At 37.3% G+C, this 12,445-nt stretch overlaps 1 protein-coding gene across 2 annotated transcripts in view; it reads right to left on the reverse strand.

Annotated features, from left to right (window-relative positions):
* Positions 1–12,445, reverse strand: part of CORIN (corin, serine peptidase) — a 144,298-nt gene that overhangs the window by 112,229 nt on the left and 19,624 nt on the right. For both annotated transcript variants that reach the window (XM_061472008.1, XM_061471999.1), the window contains exon 3: positions 3,240–3,692. In XM_061472008.1, coding sequence (XP_061327992.1) covers positions 3,240–3,692 — 453 coding nt within the window. The remainder of the gene's footprint in view (positions 1–3,239; positions 3,693–12,445) is intronic.

The raw sequence follows: 12,445 nt of genomic DNA on the forward strand, positions 1-12,445 counted from the left end.
TCAGTAATCTTCTTGACTGGGAAGCTTAACCATTCATTCTTATTTTTCCTTTTGTCTTTTAATAAGCAATTGGCCTGTGAGAAGAATGGCTTTCAGCCTTCTCAGTGAAGACCCTCGTTAACAGCGTTTTGAAAAGCCAAGTATGTTGTATTAACCAGCATTTTCAGTGACTCCTTCAAAGAACTCTCTTAACAGAGTTGTAAGACATCACTTCCCTTGTAAAATGAAAATAAACTTCTTCATCTCTTCCTTACTGTGCATTTCCATTTACCTATTATTCTATTCTGTACTAGAATTTCTGCCAAAGAACTTCCTTCTGCTTCAAGGACTTTTTAAATAATTGATGTCATATGCGCCAAATTTCATTCCTCTCCAGTTAGTAACTCAGCAATCTCTTACTTGTATTATTTTAAAGTCTAGAGTGACTACCATATAGTCAGAATGTTTATAATTTCTCTTGTTAATGTGTTCTGATGTCTTTTATTGAAGCTGTGGTTCACCTGTAAAGTTCTAGGGATGCTAACACCAGACCAAAAACATTATACCTACATGAATGCCATTTGAAATATGTTGAGAGAATTTTGTCTGGTTTGTTTTGCACTGGCAGTCTCTATGTTGTATGACATATCATTTGTCTTTTAACATCCTGCACAAAAACAGCATAAAGTCCAAGTTATGCATGCTCACTAAATCAACAGAAATGCATTCACCTCCCCATACTTGAACCAGATGAAACTTGTACTGATGGATGATCTGCTAGTATGCATTGATGATGGAACATCAGCCTCACACTTCATTCAGAGATTAATTTCCTTCTAAGATACACCTTAAAAGCTCAAACGATTTTACATGGGTTCAAAAATGATTACGTAAGTTCATGGGAAAATGCTCATCAAGACTCACTAGAGATAACTGGAATCTGCTACTATATAATGCTGAAGTGTCTCTGTATGCTAGCCCTTGTTTACTTTAAGTATACACTAATCATTGAAGTTGGATCCAGACACTAAGCAAGAGACTTAATTTGATCTACTACCACCATTCCCACATGGTCATTAGGCTTTACTTGTCCCAAAAAAATCCCTCTTACTCTAAAAAGCTATTCCAATCTCACTATTCCAAAGTTTATTTTGATTTCATTTCCCAGTTATTCCCCATCTCCCTCCACATCAGAACACCTAAGAAGTTTATGTGGACCCCAGACCATGTTCTCTGTTTCTTCAGAGGTCTCTCCAAGTAGCAAAGCTTAGTGGGAAAGATCAAAGAGACTGACGATGAGCATTGATTTGCAAAGGCCAGGACAAACAACATAGTGAGGAGCCCTATGTACTAGTCAAATTCCCCTGCTTTCTAGTCCTCCATGCCTCGCACAGCCATGGGAACACATAGCTATTCTGAGATCAAATTCTTCTGAATCCCCAAAATTTATTTATTTATTTATTTTATCCACACACAGAATTAAAGCAAGGTCTACATGAATATAGAGAAGCAAAACACTTGAATCTTACACAGTATCTATACTTTATCTACCCAGTTACTAAGACTGCAATGCAAAGGCACAGTCTTCTAGAATAGAAGCAGCCAGACACCACAACACATCAAATATGACGTAGTTAAGAAAAACAGGCAGAATATTGCCCTACAATTTTGCTCAACATTAATCATCATGCCACCAACTCTGAGGTGTCCTTTGCTACAGTAATTATGGAAAACCTTATCGATTGGAAGTATCTGTAGTGTAGCAGCACACTACAGTTGTACTCTGTTCCTTGGCATGGTGATAATAAACCAAGTTACTAAAAGAGGTTAAAAAATGAATCACTAATAGGATATATGTGTGCATTTATATACACATTCTGAGTCTAGAGTGCGGGGGGGGGGGGGAATAAGAGAAATCTGTATATGAAAAATTATTTAGCAAACAGAACCTACAGAAAGCCTGTGGAGCCACTATGGCCTACAGGACAGAGAAAACACTGACAAGTCACTGATTAATAGTAAGTTATTATTTCTGAAAGCTAATATTTGAGTAAAAATATAACAAATCACTGAAATGCTGTCAAAGGGAAATCTCTTCTGTATACCAGGGTTTTGGTTTTTTTTTTCAATAAGGTCTTATCCAAAAGTTTTCCCTACTTTTACTTCAGTCCAGGAAGAACAAGAAAAAGATGTAACAGCTGTTTACCAACTTTTATCTGCCTGTTTAATGGTGGGATGGGTGGAACACAGAATCCAGAGGAAAGACACACAGACCTGCTCCTAAAAGTAACATGTAATTCAGTGGCCTTACAGAAGTGATCACCACTGTCAGATACCATCTCTTCATTGTCATTTTATAGAAACTGAAAAAAATACATTTACTAGAGCGTGCCACTTCTAGATCAGTGGCTACCTCATCTATTTCTGATCTCTCTATGACCTGGAATAAGTTTTCCTTTGTGCTCTGCTGGGATCAAGAGCAAAAAGGATGCTCTTGATATGCAGTTGATACACAGTATGTTGAAACTGCAAAATGATACACAGTTTGAGAGAAACAAATTCATTTTAGTATGGAACCCCAACATTTCAGTTGTTTGCAAAACAATATCAGGGAATCTTTCACTATCTGATGAATCAATAGAATTACCACAGCACTAATGAAATGCACCTACTTTAATACCCAAACAAATGAAAAACAACCCCCAAAAAAAAAAAAAAAAATCCCCAAGCAAAATAAAACCACCAAACTGATCGCATTATTCTCTTATTCTCTCTACACATTTTGATTATAATTCTCAGAAACATCTCTGGAACTTCTTTGCTACGTAAAGAAACTGCTTCAAAATCAAGAAGAATTTAGCCATTAACACTGAAAAAGTTATAACTGCAATTACATCTCAAGTTCAGGAAGGTACTTGTCACATACCTAATTTTAAAAAAACATAGCAAATTCAGTTCACAAACTGAAAGCTATCTACCATAACTCATTTCAGCCTTGGTACATGTCTGCAACTACACCAATTGAAGAACATATTGTAAATATTCATACCTGAAAGAATTTACTGCATCTTCCTCAACAGGGTCAATCAAATGTTCTGATAAGAAACCAGTTGCTTGCAACATAGAATGCTCACAACAAAATAAATTATCAGAATGGACACATTCCTTAGAACTCATGGGAACACATTAGGAAGCATGCCAATGCTATGTTCTGTATTTTTTGAGTCAGAATTACAGAGCCAAATAAAACATAAACTTACTTTTTTTCTGATCCATTTTTTGTGACATAGATGGATGGGTAGGATTTAATACTGGGAGACTGGTCATCCCCTCAGTGTTGTTAAAGGGTGCATCTGTAGACCACAAACTTGCCTCCTCCACAGTGGCAAAGAGCTGGGTGTTGTCTTCAGAACCCCCTGCCAAAGCAGCATCATATGTAGGTGGAGGATTGAGCACTGTGGCTTGAGTTGCAAGAGCAAAAGTATTTTCCTGGAAAGTCTCTCTAAATATATTTGAGTTCTTTTTCATTTGGTCAACATGGGATAAAGGCATGGTGGTCCAGGAAGAAGGCTGTGTGCTGAGATCTATTGTGGGATCAGTCTTGGAACTGTTTTCAGCCATGTTCGTCAAAAGATCACCAGATATTTCAATGTCACCACTAACTGTGAGGACCTCACTTCCATTTGAATAAAAGCATGTTTTTTCTAACACACCTGGAAGAAAGGAAAGAAAAGCACCAGAATTACCATCACCTGGAAGGACATGTGTTACCAATGTGTTCACAAATCACACGTGTTACCAATGTGTTCACATTCTACCATGGTTCACAAATCAAAACAGCTGTGTAACACTAAGGAGATTGCATCAGGGCATTCAAACTAAATAGAAAGAGAATGTACTTTTAACCTCTATTACTGGAACATTTAATTAGTCCAAATAAAAAGAAGGCATCTCAAAAGTATATGACATATAACTTAGTTACCTATAACAAAAACTAAATATATTAACTCAATTTTTAACCAAATATATTAAAGTCATATTTAATGTTGGAAAAGAAGCACCACTTTGTATCATAATGAGAAATTTTTGTTAAATACCAGAAATTATTTTTGTCAATAGCTAGACGCGTGAAAGAGTTTAGCAACCATAATAAAGAGTTCAGTTAGACATGATCACAGAAAACTGAAAGGAAATCCTCAAAAACACAAAATCTCCCAATTTTTTTCTACATAACCTGGCAACAATTGATTATTTTAACAGCTTTTCTTTTACTGATATTTAAGCATTCATCTCACATTATTTTAAGACAATACAGTAAAAACAAGGGGCTGAAAATTTGTCCTTTCAACAATGGGAGACCATAGAGCAGCTTCTCCTTACCCAAATTCCAAAGAAAAGGCCTAAAAAACTACCTCCTCCAGCTGAGCTCCGTGTGGAAAATTTTCTGCTTATCCTTTCAACTCCTTTTCTTCTCTCTCACCCCTACTACTAGCTACAGCCCCTCAAGCCAAAAAAGGCAGTCACACCTGAAGCCCATTAGCAAGAATTTACCTCCTGTTGCTCTCTCTACAAACCATCTGAACTTAAGACAAATGGCACAGATTTTTCTTTCCACTCTTACGTGTAAAATCCTTCATTAGCTGCTTGGTACAGATGACTCTTGAGTCCACACAACACCCACAACCCTCTCTCCTGAATTTCATTAGGAGAACTCCTTATTGAGTTTACCAAAATGGCATGATCACCTCTCAGTCAGATATCATTCACCCACCACCATTCTAGACTCTCTGTAGCCAAACCCACTGCTCTGCCAGCTCCAGGCACCATTAGCAATCCATACCCACTCAGATATTCTGAGTCCCTTTCTACTGCTGTTACTGAGTTCCACTTCTCACTCCCTCATGTGCTCTGCAGCTAACTGGCCTGAAATTCAAGGACTGGGCAGGAGGAAATCTTTATTAGTCACAGCTACAAATAACTAAAAATGCCAGAAGAATCCAACCTCCATTTACAATCTGACGTGACTTTGTGTTGCAAAGCCTTATAAGTAAGAATAAGAGAATTAGAATGGGCAATTCTTAGCATTTTCTTTTTCATTAACTTTTATTACAGTAACTGGAAACAGGAAAAAAAAACACCAAAACAAAAACAAACAAACAAAAAAAAAAAAAACAAAACAACTCAGAAGATTCCTAAAACATAATGGGGTTCAATGAAAGAGTTACCATTTGAGATTTACTATATCCTCGTTTATGCAGCCTGGGTTGTTTTGGCTCCAGTGTCACTAACTGTAAGTAAAATAAATCTTTATGTCTAACTTCTACTGGAAGAACCCAGAGGAACTTTATATATATACATGTTAAGGTTTCTGGTTTTCCACCAGCAAATGTTCATAATTCATTGGGATTTTGAGGAATTTACTGCATGTGTTTTACTGAAGCAATTAAAAATCTCCCACCTGCAAACTATTTCAGCAGCAATTTCTTTTTCTTTGAGTCCTCTGGTTAGGCCACATGGGAAGAATGAATATGCTTTTTTTTCACAAATGAGGACCAGTAGTAATATGACTGTGACTGATCATGCTCAGATATTGTGCTCACTTATAGCTTTACTTGGATGTTTTTATTCCAAATATAGCTTTGAATCTGAATAATTTTTAATGATTCAGAAGACTACTTTGTTTCAAGTTTCAAACTTCGGTAGATTTTTTTCTGTAGTTTTCAAAAAGTTAAAATGAACATTTTTTTCTTTTTTCCCATCCCTTGGAAAAGTGAATAATTTTCTTCCATAACTCAAGAATAACTGAGGGATTGTTTCCACGTTCTCTCTCCTACTCCCTAGGCTCAACTCTTCTCCTCCACTCAACACAGAAATAGAAAAAGCCTGGAAAATATTGGTCCCAAAGAGCCATGAATAATGATTTTAAATTAAAGTAGAAATGATTAGCTATTTATGTATCACTCAGCAGAATATCAAGCAGTATATTACAAGACAGGTAAACTCTTGAAATGAGTTTTAAAAAAACCTTTTGGTTCAATAGGGTGGACCAATAAAAACTGTTTTGGAAAATATTGAAGTTACCCACTAGATTCTAACCCCTGCCCCCTCAGCCTTATTTCATGCTTTTTCTGGAACTACAAATAATAGCTATGGCTGTCACTATGCATAAGGTCATTGACTTCTTTCACTGACATCCCAGGGGGGGTTGTGGAGTCTCCTACATTGGAGATATTCAAGACCTGCCTGGACAAGTTCCTGTGTGATGTACTTTAGGTTACCCTGCTCTTGCAGGAGGGCTGGACTAGATGATCTGTTGAGGTCCCTTCCAACCCTTAGGATTCTGTGTGATTCTGTGATCCCTAAATGCTTGTTTGCTTCTTCAACGCATCTTTCCAACAATATCATTTTTTGTTCTATTTTCCCAGTTTCCTAGTGCTAACAACTCCCCTTCTCTTCTGGACAGGTGTACCACACAACAAACCTCTTCTACACAAAAGGCTTCCCAATAGTATCATCTCAGCTGACAATGAATAGTACTAAAATTCTTTTTAACAGTTTTTTTTTTCCCACAAAATATCATAAGCCTGGCTCTGGTGCATATGCCCTTGAGCAAGGCAGGCATAGACCTCTGGCTAGTTCTAGATGACAACTCTGTCTCCCTTTAGTATGTGATGGTTTTGGACAACCTTCCTGAGTCACCTTGTTTCCCCCCACCTCTCACCTTCCTCTCATCTCCTCTTCCTCTCACCTTCCCAAGGCATGGTAAGGAATTCAAGCACTTAATTCCAGCTATGGAGTCCACTCTCTGAGTTAGGCTCCCATATATTCGATTCTTATCCTTTTCCCTCCTAAAAATATTACTGTAAATTTTCAATCTTAAATTAATCTTCCTGGAGATTTTTCATCATCCAAGAGCCCTAAAGGAACTATTTAAATTATAAAATACCTAAGAAAACACAATGATGCTTTAAAACAGTCAATTCTTTTTTAATCTCTTGAGTAATGAGGACTGAATTACTCTCTACCAATGTCTGCTAACAGCCATACAACACACACAGAACATGCATTTTATTCATGTATACATGCACACTATATCCAACTATTCTTCAGATTTGAGTTCATACAGAGCTGTAGACAGTAGACCACAGGCCAGGTAGCTAATTTTAATAGTTGTAACTATTTTGGATTTGTCTCCAGCTACAGCTGGACATGTCCAAATGTCAGAAACATAGAGCATGCTGGCCTTCACTGTGTTTGGTACAAAAACAAGGGATTGGCACCAGGCCCGTTCGGTGAGAAGTGATGCTTTGCCAACAGTTTTAATGATCATTTTCCAGTTGCTGTTCACTACTGGGTAATTAATGCTTTACTTAAAGATCTGAAATGGACATTTATGAGATCTAAGAAATCACACTGTTCAAGCTATTAAATTGAGATTTTGGCAGTGTATGCTGTGGGTGATTTCCAGCAGTTCACAGCAGGAAATCTCCCAAAGACCAAGTTTATTTAAGAAGCTAATGAAACAGCAAACCAGCCTACCAAGTATGTGTAACAAATGAGGTGGTTACACAGGTAATAAAACACTGTTTCACTACTATTCAGCACACACCCACTGTGATTTCTTCCACAGAGTCTGTCCCTATGACCATGCACTCTGAAAAATGGGAATATGACTGATAATATGAAGGTCCCGTAGCACACCAAACCACTGCACATCAGTACAGCTGCAGTCATAAACTATATCCTGCTCCTCCTGTCAAGTAAAGGCATTACCCTAAACCGCTTACCAGCTGCCCGAAGGGCCAAAGTGAGGTCAGTTGTAATTATTTTTTTCCAACTTTACAGGTGACTTACACAAAGAACGAATCAAGTTTCCAGATCAAACATCTCAAAGTGGACTTGGTGGAAGGCGTCTTTTTTAAAGAAGCTGCAGAGCAAACCCAGGCTCCTAAGGTGATGCACAGAAAGGAGAGATTTTGCCTTTCATCAGCTTCTGGCTTCAAGGTAACAAAGCTGCAGCAGCAAAAATATCTGGATCATACTAAAGTGCTGGAGGGGAAGACAGCAGCTACCTTTCTTTTTAACAGCCGTTGCTGCCTAAAAGTTCCAAGTTACAGTCATACCACTGCAGTGTAACACAAAATCTTATCCGGGGTCTTTCTTTACTCCTGTCTCTTGAGCACAATGTAACTAGAAATTTTTATTTATAGAGTTTTTCTTAACCTAAGAAATGAAATGTAACATACACATAATGGGTCTATTGCAATTCAGAAACTTATCCTGAACTCCATGCCTGTGTTAATCATGTTGAACTGGCTAATGAAGGAAGATCCATGTGCTCCTTGGTAATCAGCTATGCCCTGCCAAAATCCATGCTTCAGTCATGGTGACTGACATACAGGCTGCCCTGGGATACAGTCCTTTGGAGAGTCTCCATAATACACCCGTGTTGGCAAGGTTAAATTAAAGAATTGGCAGATCATATAGCTGATGATTACCATCTTCCATCAGAAAAACGCTCAGGACCAAGTGGCTTATAAATATGTTAGTGTTAAACTCCTAAACTTAGACACCTGTCTTACTGCAAATATTGCCATTGATTGACAATGGAATTGTTTATATTTCATGTTGCTTTCACAATTACAACTTTTGGATCTCCATGCCATTAGTCACTTTAGATTTTGAGGATGTGTCACATGCCTCAAGGTTGGTGTGACTTGGAGAACTACCAGCAACTCCAAATGATTCAGGGATCAAGATCCTTTTACTCTAGAGTGTAACTATAACTCCCTGCAACTTTACCTTTCTTTTTTGTGGTGAAAAATTCCTTAAGGGAGAGTACAGTTGGGTTCCCAAATTGATGCAGGAATGTTGATACATGCATATTACTTCATGAATGTCCAATAGTCATAAAGCTAAGCCTAACAATTTTACTATAATGTACTTTTCTTGATGTTTATTCTGTGAAGAAGACACAGCTCCTTCTGTGTTCTTGGGAAGAGAAAGGAAAGGAGAACACAGGTCTCATATAATTTAACAGTAATGATTGTTGTTCAACCAGAGACACGCAAAAACACTTGACAGCATCATTCAGGTGGACAGAATCTTGCTACAGATTTCCCAAACAACAGAATGTCTTCAGAACTGCCCAGGTTGGTTCATACGTATACGAGAATAACAGACATTCAGCTATTGGAGTGAGCTTTGTTTGTAAGGAGAGTAACATGAAAATGCTAAACACACCATATCACATGTAACACTTGTAATAATTCTCTCTGAGAACCAAAATTAATCTCAAGATACACATCAGAGTCAAAATACAAACACTGCATGCTGATAATGCAAGGATGGTGAGAGAACCAAACCCTCAATTATTTGCATATCCATCGTCAACAGTGCATCTTGAAGACTTTAGTTGTAACCCTCATTCCCACCACTGTTGACAGACTAACAGATTTTTTAAATTTATTTGGCAAAATGCATGAACGTCTATAAGAGGATATGCTGCTTGCCTGAAAAGCAAAAGTATTGATGTGGTCCTGCAGAGTGATCATATGCCCAAAAATTACATCTGGATTGCAAAAGTCTGACACACATTAAACCATTCCTTATGTAAGTCACAAGGCTTGTTCTGAATTCTACAGAAAACAATAGACAAAGCACTAGCTGGGTATGGCTGTTAACAGGAGGTGGTGGAAAACCACGAGTTGAGGATAATGATGTGAAGGAATGGGAGGAATGGGACATCTACCATGGAGTGCATTTATCACTATTAAATTAATAGAATTGATTTTCTTTCATGGAACTCTAAGTATAAAACATTTTGTCTTCCCAGATAAATAACTGCAATGGTGAGCAATTAGGGTGCATTAGAAAAAAAATGAATTTGATATAATGCTTACCAGCCATGAAGGACTTTTTAAGAACAATGTTTCAAGTGGTTTATAACAATCCCTTTCTGCAAGGAAAAGAATGAACATGCCCAGGGTTTTTCATTCTTACAAACATGCTGGTTTTCACTGCTGCAATGTCTACACACTGTTCATTACTTCAGGTTTTTTTTTCAGTGTAAGCAAACTGGGACATAGAGTACAGACTCTAAGATAAGTTGAAGGTGATCTTAGATGTTTCCATTTTAAAGAAAGATTTAGCTATTCACAGAATCACAGAATGGTTTAGATTGGAAGGGACCTTAGAGATCATCTCGTTCCAACACCTCTGCCAAGGACTTGAAAAATCATTTCGAATTGTGTCATGCACACTTGATTATTAACACTTCTCAAAAGGGAAATCACTTGACATTCGGTATTCAAACCATGGATTCAGTTATTGTTTGTTTATCTGGAAAGCAAAGAAAACTTACCATACTAACAATAATCCCCGGGGGGGGGGGAATATTATCAGTATTATTTGAAGGTTCTTGATGTCCATAGGGGCCAGATGAAATTGTAAGGCATCAGTAATTTCAGTCATGCATAATCTAGTCTTCCCCCTTCCTTCAAATTCATAGGGCTAAGTTAGATTTTTGTGGCCAAGGTCTCGCATGTTAGGTCTTTAGCAGTCCAGAGCAAGCACCATTCATAAGCCTTCCTGTTCTCTGATATAACCCAGGCAATCAACAAATTAGTATGGTCATGGTCATGCTCTAAAGGCTAGACTTCCTTCATAGCAACTGGTACTGCCTCTACTTCAATGGGTGAAGCAACACTCATTCATTACAGTTTTCTTCTGCAGGTTGACAAACATACTATACTCCTGGTGAGAGACAGAAGAGTATGCAGAGCCAGAGTGTAAGTACTTAAATCAAAGCTAAACAACTCACCTTGATATTTTCTTCTATGAACCATAAGTATCTTGTATCTTTAGTCAAAATAATGTGTATCTCTACTGATAATTTGCTTTGTCCTTTCTAACTTCAAACAATTCTAACAAAATAACTTTTTTCAATGGCATCTTGAATACTTTGATGGTAAGTAATTTTTGAAAGGTTGATTAATGACACATTCTGAAAGCAGGCCCCCATGACACATCTCGAGTAGGACATTCTCTGTTACTACAATGTAACTCTGCTATTCTATCTGTCTCCTTCAACTCATACCAACTTCTCAGTTTCTTCAACATCAGAACTTGCGATGATGTGCAGGCAACAAGACAGATGTAAGGAAAGTGAACAGGAAAGTTCTAAGCTGCAAGTACGCTTTTTTGTGTGTATATGCTTCATTTAATTAAAAAACATCACAGAAGGAAAAGAATAATTACCTACATATTTACCATGGGAAACAAAATACTTTCATGTAAAATACAAAAGGCCTAATTTTTTGATGAGTTTGTTACCAAAGTAGCAAAACAAAAAGTTCATAAGGTTCTAAATGATATACTGAAGCTATCTGTTTATATTCTAAGCACCACTGAAAGATACTGGAATGACAACCACAGAATTTAACTCCTCTATTTCATGATAAATAAGAACAGAATTTCCTATATATAGAATAAGTTGCATTAGCCAGTCACAGAATTGTTAGTGTTGGAAGGGACCTCTAGAGATCATGTAGTCACCAGATAATCTAGTCCAGCCCCCAGGACTGTCAACTCATTTCTTACATTGTAATTCATGAAAATAGACTGTAACAGAATTCAGTTATTGATCTGAAATGAAATGCGTATCAACTACTATATTCTCAATAAATAGAAAAGACTATATTATATTGCCCACAGAATTTGTTCATTTCATTCCCATCATCAATACATTTGTTTCTAGGCTATCAATGCACATAAAATGAAAGCTGCTGAGAAGACTGCTAAACTATAATTGTGCTAATTCGAAATGCTGAAGGGAGCTTTGCCAGTTTTAGACTTGGGTAATACCATCATGTCTTATTCTTCACCCTACAGGAATAACCGTGACTTAAGAGGATACAGTCCTGACTTTTGCTGTGTAAGTAGGATCAGAACAGGTCCCATTTCCCCAGAGGATTTCATACATTTTAATGAGTGCTATGTGAATACATGCCTCAAGAGGAGACTGAGTAGAGCTGACGTAAATACACCTGCTTTTTTATCTGCTTTCTCACCAAAGAATGAAAATCTAGGGCAGAAGATATGAAGGATACAAATGGAATGCTGAACATAAGGAAAGTAAATTTAATGGCATCATATTTCCTAATTGCCACACTTATTTAATCTTAATCCACTTCAGGCTGTTCTTAGTTGATACATCCCAAGATTTACTTGTCAATCATGACATTGACTAGCTTTCAGGTTTTTTCTTACTTCCCTAATTGAAGCTAAATGAGAAGAACAGGCCTACAATGTTTTGCTGCAAATCCTTTACAGACTGAATCAAGAAAACAGATTTAAGTTGTCTTGATTTTGACAGTGCTGAAGGTGATACTGAGACATGTTTCATTTCTTCCTGTGCTTGGTAACTGTTTGACTGTATGATGTGCACTGTTGGGGGTTTAAAATT

Source organism: Pezoporus flaviventris, unplaced genomic scaffold, assembly GCF_033815535.1.
Source record: "Pezoporus flaviventris isolate CSIRO_AGI_PZ_B2104156 unplaced genomic scaffold, CSIRO_AGI_Pfla_v1 ptg000002l, whole genome shotgun sequence".
Lineage (NCBI taxonomy): Eukaryota > Metazoa > Chordata > Aves > Psittaciformes > Psittacidae > Pezoporus > Pezoporus flaviventris.